Source organism: Equus quagga, chromosome 5, assembly GCF_021613505.1.
Source record: "Equus quagga isolate Etosha38 chromosome 5, UCLA_HA_Equagga_1.0, whole genome shotgun sequence".
Classification (NCBI taxonomy): domain Eukaryota; kingdom Metazoa; phylum Chordata; class Mammalia; order Perissodactyla; family Equidae; genus Equus; species Equus quagga.
In genome coordinates, this window is record NC_060271.1 from 32,195,038 (window position 1) to 32,221,941 (window position 26,904).

General features: G+C 48.9%; 1 protein-coding gene across 18 annotated transcripts in view; it reads right to left on the reverse strand.

Moving 5' to 3' along the window:
* Positions 1-1,564: 1,564 nt before the first annotated feature.
* Positions 1,565-26,904, reverse strand: part of ZBTB40 (zinc finger and BTB domain containing 40) — a 76,987-nt gene continuing 51,647 nt past the window's right edge. For 15 of the 18 annotated variants that reach the window (XM_046660912.1, XM_046660924.1, XM_046660920.1 and 12 more), the window contains 13 exons: positions 24,285-24,477; positions 22,381-22,517; positions 21,561-21,762; positions 21,054-21,187; positions 19,289-19,457; positions 18,526-18,987; positions 17,532-17,738; positions 13,818-13,982; positions 11,034-11,248; positions 9,603-9,765; positions 8,816-8,902; positions 7,289-7,515; positions 1,565-5,560 (listed from right to left, as the gene is read on the reverse strand). In XM_046660912.1, coding sequence (XP_046516868.1) covers positions 5,366-5,560; positions 7,289-7,515; positions 8,816-8,902; positions 9,603-9,765; positions 11,034-11,248; positions 13,818-13,982; positions 17,532-17,738; positions 18,526-18,987; positions 19,289-19,457; positions 21,054-21,187; positions 21,561-21,762; positions 22,381-22,517; positions 24,285-24,477 — 2,556 coding nt within the window. In that variant the 3' untranslated portion in view covers positions 1,565-5,365. The other 3 variants (XM_046660926.1, XM_046660928.1, XM_046660929.1) reach the window with 3 other exon arrangements.

Here is a 26,904-nt window from a genome sequence, read left to right on the forward strand (position 1 = left end):
ATTCCCATTTCCCTTGCCCTCATTACGCGAGTTCCCACCTGTGCTTTACTCCGATGTGACCCCCAGCTGTGGGGCCTGGGGCGGCGCTGTGCCCCTCTCTCACCACTCGCTCTGGTCTGGGACAGAGGCTCTGGGTTTACTGTAGTGCAGCCCACAGGGCTAAACCACACGGTGGTCCCGGACACCCCCGCACTCCACTGCAGGCCTCTACCTGTAGAGGACACCGCAGGCAGCCCCCTCCGGCCCTTCCCTGCCCTTTTCCCCAGGCTCCTTTAACGTATCTTAGAGACATTCACAGACACCACTTACGAAGCATGAGCACTACGCCAGGCCTTTTAGGATGGCTAGGTTCCTCCTCACCACCACTGTGAGGGACACTAGCCCAAGGGCATCTGGGCGTGCAGAGGTGGGCTGGGAGCTGGGGTCCACACCCTTCCGCTGTGCTGCTCAGCCCCTCACAGCCAGCCCTGGCCTGGCCTGAGACAAGAGATCACCAGGGAGGCACTGGGCCCGTGTCCTCCCTCTGCTCTCCACCTCTGCACGCTCACCTTCATGGCTGGAGCCGAGGCAGGTCACAATGACCCCTGCAGCTGCCTGGACACTTAGGATTATTGCTCCACACACAACAGATGGCTCCAGCCTCTCTCCGAAGACACAGCTTGGGAGGAGGGGAATTCTCTCCTCGGGCCTGTGGGCTCTGGACAAGGCTTGACGCGTGCTACCCCGGCGCTGTCCCAGGAGAAGTCAGCACAGGACCCCTGCCTTCCCGGCCTCGAGGAGGACCTGAGCCAGAGGCTGCAGCATGTGACACGCCTCCCCTTGCCTGCCATGCTGGGTTCCCACTGCAGAGACTCTGCACACCCTGTGAGTCAGCTTCTCGCTTCCTTGTTGGCTGTCGGCGATGTGGCATTTTCACCTGTTCACCACGAAAGGTTTCTGCTCATTTTACAGTCATGTGCTCAGCACTTGGTGCTCTGGGGGCAGTTGAGAGTCAAAGATAAATGACACGGTGGGTGTTACAAGGATCCCTAAGGACTCAGAGACAGAGGAAGAGGAGAGACCCGTACAGGTGCGGGCATGAACACTCTCCTCAGCGCTGGAAACTGCAGGGAACGGCTGACTCGTCTGTGAAGGACTTTATTAATAATGACTAAACTTTCCAACACTAAATTCATTAAATCCAGGCTTTTCATTCGTACTACAATTCTGTGGGGTAAGTACAGTAATCTCCCTCATTTATAGATGGGAGCAGGGAGGAGGGAGCTCAGAGAGGGTAACATTTCACCCACGGTCACACAGCCAAGAAGTGGCATAGCTGGGATGTACCCAGGTTGGACTCAAAGCCTGCCTCTGAGACACTGTACCACACTTGCTCCCTGGGAGAGGGTTTAGGAAATGAGACTCCACATGGCAGGAGAGCTTCCTCCCTGACCCCCAGGCCATGCCACCATGGCCTGAAGCTCCTAGGAAACCAGGCCTATCAAGCCTTCCCATCTGACAGCTGCCTAGAACCAGAGAAAACAGCTCTATATCATCACAGTCCATTTGAAACGCAGGCAGCACGGTTTTTTTCAAAGTACATATTTTATTTATATAGAGTAGTGCAAGTTGAACATGAATAATGGTTTCTAATCCAATTTATACAGCATCACGTGCTGGCTAGCCGTCCTGGCCATGGGTGGTGGCAGGTGGGGCTGGCCTCTGTAAAGGAAACAATAAACACTTCCACGATTTGGAAGTGATCTAAATTAGCCCAGGGATGATTTCCCGCCCCCCGACAACGTAGTCCCCAAAGCACAGACAGCTCCTTTCTCCCTTACAGGCCCCGTCGTAGGTGTGGCAAGCTTCTGGGTTCTGGCTGTTCTTCTGAGCTTTTGGCCCAAGTCCTACCAGCTCCAGGTTTTCCATGGCAACAAAACAATTATCACCTTGCCTTCGACACTCCCTTCAACCCCGGATCTTTCTTTTACTCCCATTTTCTCCCAGGGATACACTGGGCCAAGTGGAGCGGGGCTGGGCTGCTGAATTCTTCCCTTGGGAGGCCTGCTTGCAGCCTCTCAGTATTCTCTCCACCACAGTCCAACTGTCTAGTCCATTTACTAGAAATACTGCTTATCCCCTAGACCCATTCTCTGTAAGGTTAGCAGTTTCTTCCATCCCTTAGTCAATCTACAAACCTCAGGCACATGAGATTTAAAGGCACAGCCACCCCATTACCATGTCATCGGCCTGTGGTGACTGCAATATCACCTGGGGTGAGAGACTCTTTGGGTCCCTCTCATCTTTCTCCTCGACTCTGGGAGTATTCCTGCTTTAGACCGTGAGCAGAGAACAGGGACCTTGTCTCCCCATTCACCCCCATCGGGCTGGACCTCATTTCATCCCTCACCCCCGGACCATCAGAGCCCTCCCCTGGGGGAGGAGGCTGACGTGCGTTCTGTGGTTGGTGGGAGGGAGAGTCAGAATGCTTCCTGAGGGCCTGAATCAACAGAGGAACCCAGCCTGTACACTGTAACCATGATACTCACTGGGCTCAGCTTTCCAACCACAGAGCTTCTGGGACAGAAGAGAGAGGCTTTATACAGTAAACGAGTACAGCCCTGTGTCGCTGCCCCTCTGGTCCCCGGCTCTGCTCACGTACCTGGCCAGTCCCAGCATTCTACAGCAATCCTTGCTCTTGACTCATCTATTTGCTCTCTCACTTACCCGGGATGGGCAAATCCTGTTCCATGAGGGATCCCCATCATTCCCACAGAATTAGGCTCCAGCTTGGAGTCTGCCTGCCCGTCCCTCCCCACCAGCTGCCTTATGCTCTCTGGGAGCAGGGAGGTTTGGGGTCCCCCAAACAAATCCAAGTGTCCCAAGAAGCCCAGACTCCTCCACACCCCTGCCAATGCCCCAGGGGTCAGCCCGGAGGCCACAGGGCAGCACCCATAGCACCGAGGCAAAGAGAACCCCACTGCCATGTGAGACCAGTGGTGTGGACTAAAGAGACAGGTGACAATGTCCTCTGCGGCAGCAACTCAGAAGGGCTCTTGGGCAGAAGTCGAGAAAGTAATAAAATGGCTAGAAAAACTCTTCCTACAATAAAATCCAAGCGCGGGCGTCTCCAGGGAGCAACACTGAACTCCTTGGCAGTGCGGCGTCCTGCGGAGGTGCGCTCAGAGCAGGCTGGACTCAGGACGGACCCCTCCGTCTCGCTGAGGACCAGCAGGGGCCGTGCCTCCTGCCGAGTGTGCCGCAGGGAAGTGCAGCCCGCAGGGAGGCCGGCTCTCGATCGCTCCTGGCAGAGCAACTGCAAGTCTGGTGATCCGGAAGAAATTGAGTGTCCTGCCACCATCTGGGTCTCTGTCAGAAACCCGAGAAAGGGCCTCTCAGTACCCAAAAGGATCTGAAACTTGGATTTAAAACATATAGTTTTCATTACTCAGAAGACTTTCTAAAAAGAAAAATCACTTTCCCCTACAGGCCCTCAGCAATTAATTTTTGACTTTCTTTTGTTTTCTGGCTGGAAGGAGTCCTGCCCACAGCTTGTGAGGAGCGCGTCCGCTGGGCCTGGCTCAGGCCCTGTGGCACGGGCCACTCCACTCTCTGTCAGTGGGTTTTCTCTGGTGCCAGGAGAGATTCAGAGCCATTGCACCCCTGCAGATCAAGAGCTCTCCTGCTCTGACAGCTCACTGGACTGAAAAACCTTAAGATAGAGACAGTCTCGGCAGAAGCACTGAGGGCCTTCCATGGAGGCGAAGTCTTAAAGGTTTGAGCACCATCTTCTGGTCAGTTTTCGGCTTTTGAGGCCAACATGCCTTTGAAAACTTCATTTACTTCGGAATGGGAAGATCCCTGAGCAGACCAGCTCAAGTGATTTGCATATCGAAATGAGGACCCACTGGGGCAGGAGCAGATGCCTGGGGTACGTGGCCCAGCTGCCTGCACAAAGCAGGATGGCCAGACACGAACACACTGGTCACTGTTAAGGTTCCACCTTCGGTCTCCCCAGCAATGTGTGATGGCAATACAAGTCCCGACCATGACACAAATTGACCCCCTACCCCTGCTTGTACTTGGTAATGTGACATGTGCTTAGAAAAAAGGGGTGGCTTGTGTTCTGCCAGCCTGTAGCTTGAGGGTGAGTGATATAATTGGGCCCTGCCCTCCGCAAGGGGTCAGGCCACACAATGTGGCAGGGGGCCCTGCCTGATGTGTAGACACTGCACTAGCAGACTTCAACCTTCTGGCATCGAGGAAAGGAAGATAAACGCCAGTAATTCCCTCCGAACGGCGGGAGCCTACATCCATCTAATTGCACTTCAGAATGGATCCCACAAACCATTAATTATCAGATTATATTTTAGGAACTGAAGATAAAAAAGCTTTGTGAAATTCAGACTCCAAGGGATCACTGACCTGCACTAACAGTGGCAGCCCGGAAGAGCTCAGACAGCAGGCCACTCACGGCGTATGAAAGACCGTGGCAGGAGGAAGAGCCAGGGGCAGTCACGGGCGCTGCTCCACCTGGCGCTGGTTCCTTAGCTACAGGACGTGATCCAGAGCAGGCGCAAGGCCTCCAGGTCAGGAGAGTTTTAGGCTTTGATTAGGGAAAGGGGATGAGGATGACATGGAAAAGCCGCAGGAACCAGCCTTCAGGTACAGAACAGCATGGAGACCATCCTGGAAAGGCAGAGACGGTCTTTGCAACTGGACGGCCTCTAGGGAAGAATTCCAGCAGGAACACTCCAAAGGCTTTGTCTGGGGAAGGGCTGACTGTACTGATAACGCGGGAATGAAGCCTTCCTTCATTAACACGCTGCCACCTGCCCTAGGGCCACCACAATGGGGCTGGTGACCCAAGCAGCTGGGAGGGTGATACAAGTGAGGGCGGGGCAAGTGTGCTCAAGGCTGGGAGTCCCTGGACAGTCTGCTGGTGCTTGTTTCTCAGTTTAAATGGTCAGAAGGCACTGGCAGCATATGCAGCCCCACTCTGTGGGCCACGGCCCATATCCACCTGCTGTTCTGCACACGGAGGGCTGCTGGCACATCACCCCTCTGGCTGCCTTGAGGGCTCCTATCCCACTGCTCTTTCAGAAGCTACACTCCACTGGGATGGACAGCGTCACAGAGGCCACAGCAGGAGACGTGGGGGCAAACAGGCCTGCCTGCTACGGAGGGTGGTGGTGTTGACGTTGATGACTGGGACCTTGCTGGTTCTATGGAAACAATGATGCTTGTCTGTTTTCCAAGTGAGACCATTTAGGCTGGTGCCAGGCTAAGATGCCCCCTCAGGATAGCAGGGGTGGAGAGCAAAGGGCAAGCTTCGGGGTGCTCTCTCTGCAGCAAACGCAGGGCCCTCCACTGGAGGGGCAGCAGCTCACTTGGCCTCACCACAGATCAGGGTCACGGTACCATCCAGCAAATCCTCCACGGTCACAGCCACGAGTTCAGAGCTGGTCTGAGATGTCTGCGAATCTGGCAACGTCACAAACACCTGCGAGCCAGCAAGCTGGGTCTCCTCCAAAGTGATCACCTGCTCTGTTGGGGCCGCTGGCTCTGGGGTTTGGATCACCTGAAAGGGAGAGACTGTGAGGCTGCTCTGGGCAATATCCACAGGTAGCTCCGCAGAATTTACATGGTTTCATCTCACGCTGTAATGATGATATTTATGTTTTCATCTGAGGAGAGCAATTACACGTGCCTAATGGGAAAAGGCAAGTCTAACACACCAGTGATGCAAAAGAGAAGGCTGGCAAACTATTTAAATAACGCTGTGTGCTAAATTGCTGTAATTTAGCTCAGCGCGCCATCTGAGGTGCCCGGGCTCTGTGATTACACACCGGTGACCGCTGGCTCAGTTTCTCACTGGGGTGGTTTTCCTGTCTCGAGGACTACATGCGGAGGTAAGTGCCACGTGAAGGCAATGCTCCTGAAGCGGTTAGCCTTATGCTTCAACCGCGGAAGCAGGAATGGTTCACCAGAGGCCTCGGCTGGCCAAAGGGGGTGTCCCTGGACCTCGACCAGGCTAACAGCCTTCCTTGGGGGCTACGTGGCTACAGAGCTAACAGCTACGGGAGGAAGAACGGGTGGACAAAGGTGACTTCTATCAACTCACTCATTTGGCTCACCAGGCCGCACATCCCCTTCCAAATCTGCATCACCTGCTAAAGATGACGCTCCCATCTCCGGGAGAACTAGTCTGTGGGTGAGTACACCCAGCGCCTGCCCGAACCTCCATGGTGATGCTTCTGACCGTGCAGCTGAGGCCAGCTTCATGCCGCACCCTGATATCTTCCATCCAGAGTGCCCACTGAGGGCACAGCCACCACAACTCCTGACAACTAGCCAGGAGCAGAGAGCGCCCTGCACTAGACCTGAATGCACAGAAACAGGGCTGCCAAGCTCAGCCATGTCTCTGTGCTACGGGAATGAGGAGATCAATCATGATTCAATCAAAAAGCATCTAGGACAGTAGTTTTCAAACTGTTTTTCTTTTAGCAATGGAATCCTGCCCCCCCTTCCCCTCAAAGGGCATCTTACCAAGAATCCTAATATTTAAAAAAGATAAAAGCAGAGCCACTCTGGCTGCTATGGCACCAGGAGTGTCACTCAGAGGCCTGCCCCCTGACTTGCCCTCTGCTCCCCACAGAGGCCCGTAAGCACACGGTTTACAAAGGACTGCTCCATGGGACCGGGCAGGTGGACAGTCCCATCAGTTTACAGTAACTGAGTTTCTTTTCCTTTTCTGCCTGCCCTCTCTGGACAAGATGCGAAGAGCAGTAAGAGGACCAGAGTCACAAAGAGGGGCTGGGGCAAGCTTAGCGATGAGACATCAGAAAGGTGGGCTTTTCACCCAGGTAAAAGCGAGAAACCCAGACATGTCCACATGTGCACAGCCCAGAGGAGCGAGCAGAGTGTTTCACCTGAAGTGGGTCCAACAAAGAGCTCACCCACCCTCCTCCAAGGTTTCCTGCAACTTTCACATCTCACAGTGTTTCGCAGAAGGTGGGAAGTGTGAATTGGGAGAAGCCAAGGTCATTCTGCTTTTGGAAATTCTTGTTCCAGGTTCCCTCTACCCAGGGGTCATTTCAACTGTGGCCACCAGGAGACTACAGTTTTCTGTTCTGTTTGGTAAGAGGTCCAGAGAGACTCTTGTCCAAGCTCCTCTTTGTCATGAATGTACTACTTTCGGGACCCTGTGAGAGCCCCAGGGAGAGAGGCTGGGCGTTGTGACAAGCTGCCTCAGAGAACCTCAGGAACCCCATGTTAGTGCCCTCACATCCGCGGGCCCCAGAATCACCTGCACCATCTGCGAGGCTGCTGCTTGGGTTTCAGTGCTTGTCACCTTTGGGTGCTCAGATTCCAAGTGGCCGTCCAGCTGGGCCTGGGAGGTGAAGAGCTCCCCACAGAGCTCACAAGGGAAGGTGCTCTCCGACTGCCTGAAGTGCTCCGTGGTCACGTGGTGCTGCAGGGCCCCGGGGAAGCGGAACGTAGCCGCGCAGTACAAGCACCTGAAGGGCTGCAAGCCTGGAGGAGGGGGCACAGACGGACGGGCTGTGGGCAGGAGGACTCAGAGAAAAAGAGCGGGGCGGGGGAGGAGCAACGAGGATCCAAGTGCCGAGGCAGGTCTGAAGGCAGATCTCCAGGTTCTGGGGGACCTGAAGCTTGTACAATTTGGGGAGCCCTCTTGAGGAAAAATAATACAAAATTATAGACAGGGAAATAGAGACAGAGCTTTGGAAAGGTCCCGTGCAGGGAGGGGCTCTGAAGCCATAGCTTCATTAGGGTAGATTCAGGCTAAATTTGCCTCTGCTGAAGCCCACTATTCACTCAACTGTAGATGAAGATGCTGACAATACTGTACTCCATCAACTCCAACAACATCTCTGAAATGGGATCCATGGCATCTTACGACCGCTATGGGCTAGGCGGCAGGTGGGTGTAACTGTCAACGACTGTGCATGTCCCAAGGGGCAGCATTAAGACTTGCAGAATGCATGTCCATGGCTTGGAAGAATCCCTAAGACAGGAGGGGTGCACATTTTTAACTCAGAGGACTCAAATGGCTTAGAGGGAGGAGGCGAGGGTGGATGTGCAGCTACATTCCCAATGCAGCAATCAAAGGAAGACTGGTTTACACACTGCTCAAGAGACCAAGACCAAGGGCCTCAGTACGTGCCCCGTCACCATGCCCTCGATGGCAGAGGGCAGCACCACGTGGAATAACACGCACATCGACAATCTGACCTGAAAGCTACTCTCAGAAGCTGGATTCTTACCTTAATCTACTTATTTCTTACTCTTCCCTTTTTATGTGTGCTTACAAGAGGGCATAAAATCTATGTCAAATTAAGTCCAAAACAGCACTCAGAATAAGCTGCAAATTCTAAGTAATAAGAAAGCACGGTTTAATTGACAAGTTTTCCTTTCTTAATGGTTCATCAAAAATGGTGCATCCTATAGCTGGAATTTTAGATTTGATAAGACAGAGCAGTAACAACGATAATCACAGGTAACACTTAAGGGATGTGTACAGGTGCCAGGCCTTACGTGCACTACAACTCACACTGTAACACACCATAACTCCGCTGTCACTCCAACACGCACTACAGTACACATACTATTAGCTCTGTACTATAACACATTCAGTTCTCACAGCTACCCTGTGAGGTAGGTACTCCACTTGTCCCCGTTTTATAGATGAGGAAACCAAGGCACGAGGTAGTTAAGCTACTGAGCCCCGCTTGCCCAGCTCTGCATGATGGAGGTGAGAATCCTCCCTGGGCCCAGGGCTCCAGCCCCGCGGCGTCTCGGGAGGGGCACTGACCTGAATGCTGGCACTTGATGTGAACCTGCAGCAGAGCTGGCGTGGGGAAGAGCTCCTTACACTGCTCACATTCGTGGAACTTCATATCTGCGAAGCACATGAGGAAAGAAGTGGTGGGAAAGAGCAGAAGGATGGCTCTCTGAGGCTGGACAGTAACAGGGCTGGCGGTGATGGCTAACACTTGGCATGCATCTATAAGTGCCAGCATCCTTATGCCGATGATGTATGAGAGCAATCTAGCGGGAAAGAGCTCCAGTTCTGAATCCAGACAGTCTGGATGCAGAGAGGGTTGTCGTGAGAATTAAATGAGAACACACACACAGAGTGCTTAGCACAGTGTCCCGCACACAGGAAATGCTCCATAACTGCAAGCTGTTGTGGATATCCCCAAATTTACCTGACTTTCCAAAGAGAAGGAAACAGGCCCAGAAAAGAGAAGTCATTTGCCAAGGTCATGGAGATGAGGAGCACTGGAGTTAAGCTTTATAGCCAGGCCCACCTGCCACCAAAGTGACCCCCCTTCCCATGTGCTGACCGATCACCACTCAGGGGTGGGCAGGAGCGCACACTGCTCTAGGGCTCGGGGTGTGAGAACCGCTGCCACTCAAGCTACTGTTACCGATGGACTACTGTGGCATCCTTCAGGTGCGCTGGGGCAGAACAAAGGTAATGACCACAGCACAACACACCCTAACTCTGGAAGGTGGGACTTGGGAATAGAACCCATGGCTACGTTACCAAGACCCCCCCATCAGCTAACATCCCCCATCCACGGCACCCATTTCACCTGCGTGCTCCGCTTTGATGTGCTTCTTGTGCTCAACGGTGTTGGGAAAGGTTCTGTCACAGGAGCTGCACTGGAGTGACGAGAACTTGGAAGATCGATGGTTCTGAGCAGCAAACACGTCAGGGTGGTGGGTCCGATTGTGGTACCACAGACCAGACAATTGCTGCCAAGAAAGTGGGCTAATGTTAGGTCTTAGAACGTTCCAGCAAGCTGGAGAGTTCACAAGGCCCTCGTGAGAGAGAGAAAAGCGTCCTCAGGTAAGCTTATGGACCTGGAATCACGCTCTTACCTCTCACACTGAACGCTGACACGAGAGGAGAGGCTGGTGTTTAAGGGAACAAGCACCTGTGTATGCATCGAGGCCACTACAGGGCGGCTCAGCCAAGTCCTTCAGAAAGTCTCACTCCGCACAACAAGCCTATGAGGGAGGTGTCAGAGTCCGTCCAGTGAGGCGGATGCTGAGGTACAGGGGGTTAAATGACCTGCCCAAGGTCACACAATAGGTAAACAGTGGGAAAGGATTCAAACCCCAGCCTTCCGACTGGAGAATCTGTTCTTGACCTCTGGGGCTATATCTCACTGTGTCAGAGGCCCAGGTGCAGCAGAGAGGCCTGCTGGAGCAAGGGGCATGTGCTGTCCCTGCTCCATATGCAAGTGCCCCCTCCTTCCTGGGTTCCAGAGCAGCCTTGGGACCATCTCCCTACAACTCCATGGTTTCCTAGAGACCAAGCCCAGGTCTTACTTACAAGGCTTGGCACAAAGTTAGCTCTCAATTTTTGTTGAGCTGAAATTAGCTACTGTGCTTCTCTCTTTATACAAATCTTATAGATGCCAGCAAGGCTCATTCTTTTTTTCTTTGCTGAGGAAGATCTACCCTGAGCTAACATCCACTGCCAACCTTCTTTTTAAGGACCATTCTTTTCTCTGTAGTTTTAGAGTTTCTCATAGATGTGGTTTCCTTTTAGTTTCACCTGGGGTTTCACTTTAGTTACATACCAAATTCTAAGGTAAAAAAAAGCAGAGTCCTTCCCCAGGAGTTAAAAAAAACAACCCAATAATTGTGCTAAACAAGATAATTCCAGGCAGTGTTACACACCCCATTGTCATTCTCACATTCCTCAACACATGGGGTCAATAGGTTCTCTAGAATGTGAGACCCAAGGGGAAAAGCAGCACTCAGTTCATGACAAGGCTGAAACCTAAGAGAAGAGGTCTCAGAACTCTCTGCTCCAGGTAAAGCTCCCCCACTGCCTTACTCTGCCCAGGTCACCTTAGAGAACCTGAGTAATTACAAGCCGCATTCCTCATGAGAACCAGCCAAACCCTGGAGACAGGACGTGCTCCATAAACCACGAACACGGAAATCAAGGAAGACCACAGGGAGGGTAGGTGAGGCACGGAGGAAGAGCTCCCAGCAGAGCCTGGGGTCACCTGGTAGGCCTTGTTGCAGATGCCACAGCTGAAGGGCTTCCCTCCGACGTGGGTCACCATGTGCCGCTCGAGCATGGAAGGGGCGCTGAAGATCTTCCCGCACGTGGGGCAGGGGTGGTACTCCTTGGAGTGCACCTCGTGGATGTGCCTGCGGTGGTCCTGCAGGGTGGGGAAGCTCAGCCTACACTTCTTGCAGTCATAGGGATCCTCCACGTCTGGTCCCACGGGGGCATCCACAAAAGGGGGGGGAGAAACACCAGAGGCAGCCGTCAGCGAGATGGGGGTGCTGTTCACAGCCCAGATGTAAGACCCTGTTCAGAGGCACGCGGGGTCAGCGACTCCAAGGGCCGGAAGTCAGTGCATCGATCGCCCGACTACCCCACCTTCATCCAGGAGGAGGGGTTCCTGCAAGGCCTCTGGATTAACCACCTCTGTAGCATCAAATAGTCCGCCTCCATTCTTCATTTTACATCTTACAAGTTAAATTCTATTTTACTGCTTTCCAGGGAGCACTGCCCTTGCTCTTCCTCTGTCTGCAGTGGGCTTTTCTGAGTTTTCTAATTCTCTTTGGAGATTTCCAACACACTCCCCAGAGCATCACCCTTCCCTCTATTGTCAGCAGTAGACTGAGGGGAGGAATGCTCCCCATGCTCCCCACTTTAGATTCAACAATGAAACATTTTCATAGCTAAAGTTTAAGGAGTGCTGTATGACAGGCATGTTTATAGCACCTTACATATACTAACTCACTTAATCCTTCCAATAACGCTATGAGTAGGTTCTATTATCAGTCCTATTTACCAATTAGGGAAATCAAGGCTTAGAGAGTGCCCAGCGGCACGAGTAGGAGGTGGCTGAACTGGGTGACAATCCCAGCTTTCACTCCCAGGGCTATGCTCAGCTACATGCTTAACTGGACGTGCTGACACTTCAGTGGGACCTCAAAAAGAACTAACACTGATGAACGTATTTGCCGTCTCTATGGCAGGAAACTTGTCTTTTTCTGAAAGCAACAGAAAGTGACATGTTTTAGTAATAAAATCCTTTGCCCGGAAGAAAGGCCCAACCCACGAGCCAAGCTCATGTGTGCACTGATTACTTCAGGAATTCTGATAGGCAGCAGCCTTTGCTATCATTAACTAGTTTCCCTGTAGACATGAGCTCTTGAAATCTCAGTTTTACATGTCTTTTAAGAGACTTTGAAGCATTTCTCCACAAGCCATGATGTGGTCCTGTGGAAAGAGGCGAGGAGCAGTCAGTGAGAGAGGGCCTGGAGCTGGGCTGGCTGCCGAGGACATACTCTAAGGCATGGCAAAACACTGTGGGTCCTTTACATTCTGAAAATTGCTGTCTTCCTCTTTCCTGACTCCCATGTAATGCTACTGGGAAAAGGAGACTAAAGCAGAACGTCACTTAAAGAGGTTGAGAGGACATCAAAATTGTGGCGCTGGGTCCAAGCCAAATCTCACTCATCTGGAAGTCCACTGCAACTGGATGTTTTTGGACAGCCTTGTACACTCCTTGGGGGAAGGGCTGGCACTTTATACTCCTCCTGCTTTGCCCAGTGTCCAGCAGCCACATGCAGAGCACACTGGAAAGCTGTGGCAAAGCCGTTTGTTGGCAGGCTGACAACAGACTTGAATGTGTTGACAGAGGCACATGTCTGTGAGGCACTGTATTTGCTAACAGCTAGAAACTGGGGTGTGGGGAACAGGGGTGGGGAGGGGAGGAGGCAGGAAGGGGATGCAAGGTGCATGGCATGCAAAAAAGACTCGCTTGGATGATGACACCTGAGAGAGTGGCTTTGCCAACAGTAAGAGTCTCTGGCATTTGCTGAGCACTTTCTACATATCAGGCACGGAGCGTCCTGCTTTACAGGTGGTATCTAACTAACTCTCACAACAGTCCAAGGTGGCAGCAGTGTTTTCTCTGGTTTACAGAAGGGGCATAGAAGGCTTAGAAAGGTAAAGAAACTCGTTTAAGGCCTCAAGGGAGTAAACGGAAGGTCAAGATTCAAGGCCAGGCCTGTGGTTTCAGAGCCCAAGCACTTAGCCTCCCTGATGCGCTGTGCTCATTACTCCTGTGGGAACAGGAGCGGCTGAAGATGACGGGACGTGAGCAGCCAAGCGCCGTACTGGTGAGTTCCCGATGATCTAATGAGGAATCACAGAATTTCTTTTTCCTTCCAGCGTGTGTTTTTTCTATCAGTTCTAGAAGAAGGGGAGAAAGATGGGGGCAGACCCTACTAATTGAGTGACTACAATGGCATTTGAAGACAACACTGGGCAGAGGCTTTTAAGGGCACGTGACCAGGGACCACTTACACTGGCATATGTTAACTCAGACAGTGTCTGGGTTGCTTCTACGGGGAGAGGCAGGTATGACTATAAGATGAGAGTTGGGGAAGGAGGGTCAGGGTAGAAAATAGCAGCCCAGTGGACTTCTATTAATGGGAATATTCTGGTGCTCTGCTAGCCTTCTGTTACAGAGGTTCTTTCCTTCAAACAGAATTTGCTTCTGTCAGCCGAACAGAGCCAGGTGGGCTAAAAAGAAGACAAGGAAACAGCCTGGACAGAGAAATAGGCGTCACACAATGGCATGTTAAAATGAGATTTTTCTTGAAAAAGGAATGAGGAACTCTGGGTTTTGCAGGAGAACAGGGGAGGGGAAGGCACTAATGGGGCCCAACTCTGGTGAACTGACAACTTCTGTTATGATTTTTACATGCCTTCTCAGGGCCAGGCCTGGTGCTGGATGCCTTACATGCACAATCTCAGTACATACTGTGAAAGGTGTGCAGGTGGATGGAGAGGCCATTGGCTTGCCGAAAGCCCTTGCCACAGTCCCGGCAGACGTACGGCTTGTCGCCAGTGTGGGTCCTCACGTGGCGGGATAGCTCAATGGACTGGGCAAACACAGCATCACAGTATTGGCATGCGTACATTTTTCCTGGAAATATACATGAGTTTATTAGAGCCAGCACTACACATTTATGGCATTCCTAAAACCAAATCACATTCTGAGGCAGGTGTCAGGCAAATATAACCTGGGAGATGACATTAAAACCTCAGGCAATTTGTAAATACCGAGTGAGAGGGCTGAGCCATCCTATCAGATGGCACCTCAAACACAGGTGATCACAGAGAGGGCCTCAGTGTGGTCTCCTCACCCTGAGGGATAAGGACACAAGATTCCCCATCTGTTCACCAGCCCACACAAGTATGCAGGAGCTCATTCCACTCCCAGGAAGCAGATATACCCTTGTGCCCAGAAATATGTGAATCTGGATCCCTTGTGACATATACAGTGTGGAATCGCAATTGCACACACAGGTGAGAGACATGGAGTCAGAGAAGAGTGAAAGCTGTCCCCCAGTGACTTGCTGTAAAGTTATTACAAACCACTTGGCTTCTCTATTTTCTCAAGCACATAATGAGAATATAATGACCAGACTGCCAAAAACTATTAGAAAATACAGGTAAAGAGCAAGTCTGGAAAACTGGCATTTGTAAAAAACGCTAGATCAAGAGTTCCTCCAAGCTCCCTTATGGGCCAATAGAGAAGTGGGGAAATCAATGAGGTGAGGGCCAGACCCCCACAAATCCTGTGGCCCACTTCAACTAGAGCAATTGACCTCATTTTTTATATATTGGGCTTTGAAAGCAGATTTTCTTAGGAAAAAAAGTATTTCTTGAATCAAGAGTTGAAATTATTGAGAAGCCGAGTAGTCAGTCCTTGGCCGCCTTCTCTGACTTCATTTTCTGGATGGTTTTATCTCAGAGCCTTACATCCCATCAGTACACTGACAGCTCCCCATTTATATCTCTAGCTCCCAGCTTTCCCCAGAACTCCAGACTCATATATCCAACTGCCTGTCACTCTATTTCTCCACCTGGAGGTCTAATAGGTATCTCAAATTTATCATATCCAAAACAGGGCTCCTCTCTGTCCCCACCACCCCAAAACACACGCACACAATACACACTCCAATTTCCCCCGCTTCAGTAAACGGCAGCATCATTTACTCAGCTGCTCATGCCAAAAACCCCAAAGCATCCTGAACTCCTCTTTCCCTCACCCCCGTCACGATCCATCATCAGTGCCTTCACTTCCACTTTCAACAACATATCCTGCAAACTGAACGTTTTCACACATTCCCCGCCCCCGGCCCGACCCTAGCACAGCTCTAGCTGAAAACCCTCACCTCTACACTGGACTACTGCAACACTCCTGTCTCCCTGTTTACATTATGCTCTTGCCCTATTACAGCTGAATGTCCAGAGTGGCCAGAATTAACTCTGACAAATGTAAATCAGATCCTATCACTCCTCTGCTCAAAACCCTCCCGTGGCTTCCTGTGGTGGCCAGAATAACGGCCCCAAAGATGTCCATACCCCAATCCCAGAAACTAGTAAATGTTGTTACCTTACGTGGCAAAAGGCACTGTGTGGATGATATTAAGCTAAGGCCCTTGAGGTGGGAAACTTATCGTGGACTGCACAAGCAGGCCCACTGTAATCACGAGGGTCCTTGTACGGGGAGGAAGGAGTCAGAGGAGGCCTGTGACAGAGTAGAGGCTACAGTGATGCAGCCACGAGCCAAGGAAAGCAGGCAGCCTCCAGAAGCTGGGAAGGCAAGGAATAAATCCTCCCCTGGAGCTTCCAAAAGGAACACACTCTGCCAAAACTTTGATTTTAGCTTCATAAGACTCATTTTGGACTTTTAACCTCCAAAGGGTAAGATAATACACTGAATTGTCACTATTCATGGTAATGTTTTAGAGCAGCAATAGAAACTAAAACACTTCGTGTAAAAACCAAAGTCCTCACCCTGGCTTGTAAGACCCTCCGAGATCTGCCTTTGGTGACCCTCTGAGCTCACCTCTCAACACTCTTCCCTCGCTGACTCTGCTTTGGCCCCTCTAGTTTTCTTTGGCCTCTCACACCGGGAAGGCCCCTTTCCGTGGAGGGGGCTCTGCACTGTGATGCTCTTCTAGATCTTCCACTGCTTCCATCTCTCACTTCATTTGGGTTTCTGCTCAGCTCTCATCTCTCAGGGGCCTTTTCTGATGATAGAAATAGGGCCCCACCCAACCCTGTCCTCTTGCCGCTTACCCTGCTTTAGTTTCTTGATAGCAATTACTACTACCTGAATTTATTTGCTGAAGCTCTGTTCTACCCAGTGGAACGTAAGCTCCAGGAGAGCAGGGTGCACCTAGTCTCACCATCCCCAGTGCCTAGAATAGAGCTGCAGAGACTCATTCACTCAGTAATGTGTTCACTGAGGGCTGGCTATTGCTGAGTACTATTCTGAGGGCGACAGATACAGCAGTGCAACAAAAAAAGACCACCAGCTCTACCCTCATGGAGCTTACATTCTAATGGGGGAGACTGACTCTAAACAAAGTAAATTACTAAAGTAGATAACTCAGATGTTAAGCACCATGCAGGGAACCTGGGGCTGAGTCACCGAGATTCTATAGAGGGTGGGCAGGAAAAGGACTCAGGGCGAAGGGAAGTGGGAGTAACGACTGGAAGGGGGTGAGGAGAGAAGCACGGAGGTGTCTGAAGAGAAAGCCCTCCAAGAAGAGGGCACGGCGGGAACATGGGCCCTGCAGCAGGGGCCCTGCAGGTGTGGGGCCTCACGTGGAGGCTGCAGCGGGAGAACAGGGCGGTGGGGGGACAGCAGTAAGAACTGAGGTCAGAGGCGCCAGGGGATTTGCTCACTTGGGGCCCAGCAGGCTGTCGTGAAGCCTTCAGATTTCACACTGAGCGAGGCAAAAAGCCTTCGTAGGGTTTTGAGCACAGAAGCAACAGGATACGGCTTAGTTTCAAAAGGCCCCCTTGGGCCTGTGTACTGAGCTCACTGTCCAGGGACGTAGTGAGAGCCAGGAGACCAGTGAGGGGCTACACCAATCCAGGTGAGACGATGGTGGCGCTAGGACTTACATATACATGCTCCAAACAATACAGAGAATTCTCTGAGAAGCCTTACCTGACGATGCACCCCTCCTCTCTGACTGGACTAGAAACCCCTACTTCCTTCTTCCGTGTCTCCCTGGTAGCATTTCATGTTCCTCCCCCATGGCTCTGCCCCGCAACTATCTCTCTACTAGACACTCTAGACCCCAGCTCTGTGCGCAGAGGGACTCCAGCTTAGTCACTCAGCATTGCCACTGCCCCATCCACAGCAGGGGCTCAACCAAGGATTTCTCATGCGTGAACGCCACCTCAAAGCCCACAGAATTCCTGGCGTTATGTAAATTCTCTAGCTATAATGCCATCAACCCGTGTTAGCCGGCCTCTCTTCAGGGCCTCTCACCATCAGCATCTTAAGTGCCTGTGCACATAAGCAGTCCTGGTGTGTACCTAGAAGTTTTGTGTTCTGTTTTGTTTTAATCTCCTTGAGATATATATCATGCCTAATTCCAAACAGGCTTTCAAGCAGCTCAAATAGGTAAAGTATGCAGCAGAGATGAAGAAAGTCTCCACGCCTTACCTTCTGAGTGCTTCTTCTTGGTGTGGTAGGCCAGGGCAGAGGCCTGAGTGAAGGTCATGAGGCAGTGCTTGCACATGAATGGGCGGTCCCCAGTGTGGAGGCGAAGGTGGTTCTTCAGGGTAGAATTGGCTGCAAACTTTGCCCCACACTCTTCACAGGAGAAAGGCTTCTCGTCAAAGTGCTCTGTCAGCTTGTGGTACTGCATGCCTAGGGAAGCCGGGCCAGGGACCAGAGAGACAGCAGTAAGCACCGCTGAGTGCAGCATAAGGAGACACAACAGCACTGTCTCAGGCCAGGTCTCAAGAGGAAGCACAGCACGGACCACAGGACACTGGGCCGTGTGCACTCTGACCTCAGAGAGCTGCGCTGCCCATCTGCCCACCACCCGGCACTCTGAAAGTCACCTCAGTCCCACTCCTGGTTGGACCAGGCATGAGGTGTTGTGGGTTTACCTGTCCTACGCTCTCTCTCTCTTAAAGAGGACCCAGACACCCAGAAAGAGTGAAACAAAACTCACTTTTATGTTTCATTAGGTTTATCCAACATCGGGGCAAGGGAAAATAAGTCCAACCATACATCCCGTGGTTTCCGTAATTCTTGTCTATTGTCAAGAAACAAGTGCTACGTGGAAACCAAAGAGTCAGATGTTCAACAGCTGGTTATTATTATGAGTAATAATTGCCACAAGTCTCTGAGTACTAACTCTAGTGTAGGCACCGTACTAGGTGTTGAGCTACATTATCTTAAATCTTTATAACAATCCAAAACGGTAGGTGGTCTCAGGGTGCCTTTTTAACAGACGGGGAAATTAAAGCTCAGGGAGCCGATTCCAAAGCTCACGCTCTTCTCTAAACATTCGCCTGCCTCTGCTGGAAGCTGCTCTATTTTCTAAGCACATCCACAGCCCTATTGCAAACAACCAGAGGCAAGGCCTGGAATCCAGACTCAGTACTCAGCGTTACCATTCCCTAGTACTTCGCCTTCTCGAAGGTACCTGAGGCGTGAGCAAATTCTCTTCCACAGAGGTCACACGTCACCGGGAGCCTCTTCTTCTTCTTCTTGGGGACGTCAGTCTCTCCACCTGCACCATGGGCTTCCAGCTGATGTTTCTCCAGCTCTTTCTTAGAATCCTTGGTCTCGTTACACTCTTTACACTGCACCTGTCTGCTCTTGGCTGCCCGGCAGCGCTTCATGTGCACCTTGAGGCGGCAGTAGAAATGGAAGCTTTTGTCACAGGCCTTACAGATGAAGCTCTTCTTGGCAGAGTCTGGGGAGGCAGACGTGTCGTTCTCTTGTTCTGGCAAGGAGCCAGCCTCTCCTTGCTCGTTCTGCTTCCCAGACTGGCGGTCTTCTTCAGCTGGCTCAGCCGCCTTTTCATCTGCTTTGTCATTGGCTTCAAGGTGAAATGTATTACTCACCTTCCACCCTTCCTCTCCATTTTCCTGAGTAAGGAAACCTGCGGAGAAGAGATATCTCATGGCTCTGGGAATTCTCTCTGTTTCTCCTTTGCTTTCTAACTTTTCTTCTTAGAGGAGAATGAAGACTACTTGGAACCCTCATAAAACTCTCAAGCAATATCATCATCTTTACTTTCTTGTAAACACAAATAGCATCATTTTACATCTATGTCTATGACTTTTCTAAGTATTGAGAGCATATAAAATAAATAAATAAGGTGGTGATGGATGAAGTGCTGCCTCTTCTCGTCAACAAGGAAACAACCTGGGGGCCTGCCAGGACCCTACCCCTGGTCTTACCAGCGTGTGCTAACTCCCGCATGACAGGCTGCAGGCTGGGGAAAGATCCGTGGATGCTGCACAGGAGGTGACATATTTCAATGGCCGAGACGGATTTCTCCATGGCTCTGCTCAGCACTGCTCTCAGAGAGGCTTCGGGGCTGGCTGTCTCAGAGGAAACGCTCAGAATCTAAATGAATACCATGAGACAAAGGCTTGTGGTTAGTATCAGCAGATTTTCTCCATGGTTTTCAAATTTTTAAAAAAAAGCTAATTTCAGGAAGGCATTGCTCCATCTATAACAAGTTTATATTTCTTGTGATAAATGTGGTAGAGAGCCCTCTTTTCCAAAAAACAAGGAAACTAACAACACAAAAAAGGGCACATGTCAAGACAAATGCGCAAATATAGAGAAGGTGTAAGCAAGGAAGCATTAAGTATTTTCTATGAGGAACAGCTGCTCAGAAACCACGAGTCACCCAAAGAACTTTTCTAGATCTTAATAATAAAAGCTAAGAAAACTATAGGATTTGGTTGTTGCCATTTCTATCCTGAAGATCAAGATAATTTTTCACGATATATCAATGTCTGGAGTAATTCTGCATGATCAGTGGCTTCACATTTTTAGATACTTAGATGTACCCTTTTAAACATCATTTTCTTTCATAAAGAAACAGCTTTTTAAAGGTTCAAACAGGGGCTTTAAAGAGGCCAAGAATATTATTTCAAAGCCGTCCTCTTTCAGAACATTAGAGCTATCAGCCGAAAGAGTCAGTACATGAGAAAATAAGGCTAAACCATCCAGAGATGGCCAAACGGAATTTTCGCTTTCGAAGATATTTTACTTCTGCTCTTTTTAAGTCTATCTAAATAAACCTGATGTCTCTGGAGGCACGCATGAGACTAATTAGTGAGGCTAAGGCTGATCAACCGCAGAAGCCCCGTCTCTGAAGTACGAGGCACAGTGGAGAGTCCAGCAGAACAATCTCTCCTCTGAAGCCACACAGAAGTGTGTGCCATCTTCTTCCCATCTCAGAGTCAGACTAAGGGGGCGCTGTCACCTGTGCAGACAGTTAGAAACCAGCCCTTCTGCACATCTTCTGTGCCTTACCTGGATCAAAAGGAGCTACAGGTAAGCGTGTACTTTAACTCTATGTTCCTTTATAATTCTTCCCCACTCAAGACACACATGATCCTGGACTGGACATCCATGAATGCCCCCCCAGTGCCCACCTGGTTTTTCTGGGATGCTGGCCACACTGTGAGAAGCATTACAGAAAATGAGTTGGCACTATTTGCTACCCCATATGGGCAAAAGCTTTGTTCTATCTATGTTTATCTTGGCTCTTTCTAGAAGCCAGACTAGTGCATGTAATAAGAGCAGTTTTACTTTCCTTTCTCTGAAAGAAGCTGCCTCTTAGAACGCGTTAGAGAGCAGCATCATGGTTCCCTCTGAGTTTACCCAGGTTCAGCCAAATGGAGTACATCTAGGTTTGAGGCACATGAACCGGGGTTCAAATCTTGGCTTCATCTCTGACCAGATGGAGCATCCCAGACATGTCACTGAAGCCCTTGAGCCTGAGTTCCCTTATCTGTAAAAGTGTGGATGACATCGCCAGCCACTTAGAGCTGGGAGGGCTGCAAGAGCAAAAGAGTTATCGACTGTTAGCTCAGCAGGCCCGGTGCACAGCAGGAGCTCCAGAGAATCGGTTCCTCCCTCAGGAGCGAGACAGTCCCAGGCATGGACTCCGTAAAACTCTCTGAAACAAAGAGTTCCCCACCACACCTCTTTCACAGTGTCCACCAGGCTCTCGTCCTCTGAGGGAAAGCCCTTGAGTTCAGTCCTTTGCTGGATGGCCTCCAGGATCAGTTTGTGATGTCTCAGGACAGCTTCTAAGGCAGCACTTTGTGGGGTGGTCACTGAAAGAAAGAGGGATTGGAGACTCATTAATGAAACGATGAGCATTTCACTTCACCTTTTCTCAACTCAACTCTTCATAATAAGAATACACTTCACCTATCTTCTCTTGGGAGTGAGGGCTGGGGTTGGAAGTGAGGAAAATGGCAAATGGCACTGTAATCAGAGGATAATTATTAACGTAAGCTTAGAATACTTACTGCATATTTTATTTAAAAAGCTTTACACACTCCCATGTGCTTGAACAAAACGGTCAGTCCTTACTTCTGATGGTAGGGATGTGGAAGACTACCATAGGAGAGCATGTCTGTTTTCTGGCAAGACTGACAGTAATCTCTAGCAGGGGCAGAGCCACGACAGAGGTCAGTGACTTACCTGCTCGGAAGAAAGCATCGGCCCCAGGCTCCCTTCGTATTTCCTCCACGAGCAGGTTCAGTGGGCAGCTCTTTGCCTCCTGAGCCTCCAGCAGCAGTTGCCAAACGGCTGCCGCAGAGAGAGTCTGCTTCTCTAGAACTGCTGACACCAGGGAACTGAAACCGCCCGAACCAGAGTCACGCTGCACAAGCTTCTCCATGACCTTCAAGATGCAGCACAAACACACACGTGAGGGACTTTGCAGCCACTGGCCTGGCTGCAGAGTTCTGAGTCCTGGGTTACAGTGAACGTACTTCTGGGGAGGAGTTCTTCAACATCCTTCACCTCTCTCAACCTGAGAGGTTTTTATACATGACAAGGTTCTTCATTCTTCCTCGTCAATGCCTTTCCTTATTACTGCAGAAATTACAACTATCCTACTTGTCACTCTGCCTTAGAAATTGAGTTACCTTCTATTTCTCCTTCTCTACTGACCCTTTAGCATTTCTCAACATGGCTGTGTGTGTATATTTATACAAGATATGAATATATTTAGGGGGCTGGCTCCGTGGCCGAGTGGCTAAGTTCGCATACTCTGCTTGGGCAGCCTGGGGTTGCCAGTTCGGATCCTGGCGCAGACCTAGCACCACTCATCAAGCCATGCTTAGTGGTGTCCCACATAGAAGAACTAGAAGGACTTGCAACTATGATATACAACTATGTACTGGGGCTTTGGGGAGAAAAAATATATATACATATACATAAAAATATATATATATGTATTCTTTTTTTTTTTTTTGCTATTCTCTCATTTTACCCTCCCTCCCTCCGTCTCCCTTACCTCTCTGTCTCCAGAGGCTAAACTCTTCACACGTGGGATCATTTTTAGTAACATCTGGTTGTCAGTGAAAATCTCAGAAAGGTTTTCTTGATATCGTCTCAACAGCTCAGTCCCATAATCATCCGCACTTGCTTGGACTGTAAGGATATTAGCAAAACAATAACATTTGAAGCCGCCTTAGGGCTTCTCCTACAAAAGACGAGGGCTTACAGATGAGAGAGGCAGAGAGAGCAGCAAGAGCTCCATCTCATCCGCGGAGCAAGCTCAGCTCCTGGCTTGGGGCCTCGTACACGTGTTCAGCTCTCCTGTGGTCTACACTTAATCACTGGTGCTTCAGGGTCACAAAACCACTAACACTTTGAAAGTTAGCGCCCAGTGGTAGAAGCTAGCGATGGCTCAACAGGGGGGTAATTAGAAGGCTGCACTTGTAAGAGATGCAGACGCACAGATTCAAGGGGTGTGAGTCGGCAAGCCTGAGGTCAAGGATCCATGTGGCGCTCCAACACACACGCAGGCGTGAGTCGGGACTGTGGAGTGGAGCTGACCCACCATTCTGCTGTGTACATGCCCTCAGAGCCGATCTGTCAGGTACTCTTTTAAGAGATCATATTATTTGAAAGTAAAGAAAAATCAAAACTATCAGCCACTTCCTTTAGCTTTGCAGATATTTAAAAATTTATTCTCTTTGGCCCAGTAACTCCACTTCTGGGAATTTAACTTAAGAAATTATCTGAAGGCAAAAAAATCTATGTACAAAGATATCTGTCATAGCATAATTTTTGATGATGATGATGAAGATAACTAATATTTACTGAGTGCCTATTATGTGCTAGGCACTGTGCTAAACGTTTCACGTGTATTATCTCATAGACGCAAAAACGAACGTGACAGGTACCACTCTTATCCTCATCTCACAGAGGAGAGAATGAGGTTCAGAAAAGTTAAGCCACTTGCTCAGGTCACACAGCTACAGAAAGAGTCAGGATGCAAACCCAGACAGTGTTGACAGTCTTCACCATTATGCCACATGTGCCCCAAACAACGGCATGAGTCCTTATACATATACATCCTTATGATGGAAAACTACACAGCCTTCAAAAAATAGGATTATAGGGAGATTTTTGAAACGTGGAGGAGAACGTTTATGTGATACTGTTAAATGGGGGAAATTGTAAAGTTATAAAATACGGTAGGGTATCTCAACATTGAAAAATAATGTGATAAAATATGTCAGTGTGTTAATATTGATATAATTGAGCGGTAGGATTTTAGGTTATTTTCTTCTTTAATTTTTAAATTGTTCAAGTTTGTATAAATATATATTACTTTTATAAGCTAGAAAAAAAGTTCTCTGATTTCCCAAACATCCTTTTTCTGAAAACCATCTCAGCCTCCCATGCTCCGGGATGGGTGAGAACTGGCTAGAGTTGGGCTGTTTTCCTAAGGCACAGGATGTGCACTCATTTCCCCAAACTGAATGGACTGAGAGGTAGCTTTGGGGACTGCTGGAACCAAACAGCACTCCAATGGGAACGGGGAAATCAAGATCTGAGTGTCTGCTGCTCACGTTTGTCAACACGGCTCGTCAAAATCACGTGCTGTGTGAGCCTGTCTGCTCCTTAGGTGCTCGCAGTTGACAAGTGACAGCCCTGGGAAAGCCACTCTTAAACAAACCCTGAACCACAGGAGCATCATGAGGGAGCTTCATGGACATGAGTAACTCAGATTTCAGATCTGAGCTCCAGAAATATTGAGAATCACTGGTTTGTTGCAGCCAGTTTCTGTTTTGCAATGGCATTTCTTAACATTGTCTTACACGCCCAGCATGGAACCAAAAGGGTGTGTGAAGCTATAATTTTCCGTAGGAGGGTTTCCAGTCCAGAGAGTCCACAATTAACTAATACCTGTGGTGCTCGGCAAAGCGGCTAATTTCTGCAAATTCTCCAGCAGAAGGCCCAGGTTTGGGAATGTCATCTTCACAGCCTGAAGGAGTTTTACCAAACTCTCAGCAGCAAGGGTCTTCTCTTCAGACATCCTGTGCAACAAATTTTCTATTGTCTCCTTGGGTTTTCTGCCCTCACAGCAATCCAGAATCACCTGCAGTGGCAAGCAATCAACCAGACACCAGTTACTGGCAACTCTAAATGTACCTGACACACCACTGGAAAACCTAGCAAGATGGCATTACATGATGCCCTGTCTCCAGGTCCTCCTCTGCTGGTCTCTAGCACTATTTTCATAGTCTCTTCCTTATTCTATTTCAATAAAATCCAAAACAGTCTCCAGAAAAACAGCTCTATGAAAATCTTTCTTTCTCAATTGCAGGTCTGAGTACATTCTTTGCCTTCAACAGTTTGCATTTTGTGAAGATATTCTTACACTAGGCCCATAGGACAGAGCAAGTGGCTTACGTCTAACCTGATTCCTTAGATTTAGTTCGTTCAGACACCAAGATTGAGAAACAGACTGGCAACTAATACACTTACAGTGTTCTTCAATCTCTGTTCAGTAAAGTACACGACAGTCATACAGACTGTAATTTCAGAGCAATTCTATTATTTTCCTTCCTTTTGTAATTTGCATAGCAACCTGAATACCCAGATAATTTATACATTAGTCCGTGGCCTCCAAAATAATAGCTTAAATGTGCATTTCTGGATTACTTTTCTTGTGGATTCTTTATTATCTACCCTTCTCATTCTCAACAGCCACATACATCAGCTCCAGCCATCATCCTACAATTCCACTCCCTTCTTCTTCCTTTGTGTGCTAGGGGATGTTCTGAGTCAAGAGGGCACAGGGCTTCAGCAAAAGGTTGAAAAATAAAACATGTGACAGCTATTTTACAGATATTTTCCTATTACAATAGAACTGTTCCTAATGGATTATGACTCAATATGCTAACTCAGTTTTCATGAAGCTGATAATATGGGGAATTATTTTAATACACGTAATCTACAGATTCATAGTAACTGAATTTTGAGCTTTCCTTTGGGAAAATGCCAGCTCTCAGGAAAAACAGTCAAGCAGATAAGTCACGGTAGCATGCCAGAGGATGGCATTATCAAATTAACTCCCATTTTAAAATAATGAACTTAGCTAGAAAACCAAATTGGTTTTACATATATGAAAGGAATGTATATATTATAAATCAAGTTGTCATATTCCTTGTCAGTACAGAACATAGTCATTCTCTGTTTAAGGTCTAATATATATTAGATTTCTACTAAATGAATCACAATTTAAAATTTAAGAGCTTTTATCTAAAAACCATACTGATTTCACTGCTACCTCTTGGTTCCTACGCAATAATCTGATACATAATGAGGCAGCCAGATACTATAAAGAGTGGGTATGGGCTTCAAAGACACACAGGGCTAGTTAGAACACAAGTTCTAAATTTATTGCCTGTGTGACCTTAGGCAAGTTATTAATTCTTTGAACCTTATTTTCCTCATGTGCAAAAGAAGATAACAATATCAACTCTTGTGTAGTTGTTATGAGGATTCTATAAAATGAGGTTGTTTTTTGTAGAGTAACATAACTCCTAGGACATACGTGATCTTTAAATGGCAGTGGTTCTTGATATTATCAGGAAGCAGTATGCACAGTGGTTACTGTACTCACATTAAAAGAACATACTTTGTTTAGAAGTCTGGCTTCCAGTTTGGCCCCAAGCAGCTGTGTCTTTGGGTGAGTTGCGTAACCTTCTCAAGCATCTGCTTCCTCATCTGTAAAGTCAGGGTACTATCCATGACTTAATAAACTTGCCACGAGGGTAGCATTTAGCGATGTTTAAACGGCCCTCGGCACACTGCTTGGCACACAGCAAGTGATAAATAAACGGCAGCTGTACTAAGTGCTACTTTTGTACCTGTTTCTAATCCTGAAGTAAGGACATTGCTATTTTCCACTTCTTACAGAACCAAAGGTGTGTATACACAAGGGCCATGCACCCCGACTAGCATCATTCCAGATGATGGCACAGTTCTAAAAGTTCTGAGTGCATGCTCCACATGCTGTCAAGGCGCTGTGACTAGTCAATCAACATTCACCTCGACACTCCCGCTTTATTACTTTGCTTCAATTTGCGTGAGAAGGAGCAGCTTAATGAAGCTCTGGTGGAACCCCAATCCTAAGGAGTGCTTTTGTGATTTATAACTAATTTAAGTTCTTCTGCTTCAGCCCTTTCTGTCAAGTAAACTGAAAGTGACAGAAGAAAATGAGTGGGTCTGTCTTGCTGCAGAAAATGAGGCTGAATTTGGGTTCTACCCATAAATGCTGTTTTACCAAGATAATGAAACAGTTCAAAGGACATGTTCAATCTAGCTAATAAAGAAGAGGTTTAAAAAAAAAAAGGAGAGGTTCGAATGAGTAACCGAATGAAATCACTAACAGGGAGTCAGGTACTTCTAGATCTATGGCAACTTACTTTAACCGAGTGCCTGAAATTACCGTTAATCTGAAGTCTAAGGAGAAAACAAGGGTGTAATCTTATTTTGTACATTATCTTTCTCTAAGAAG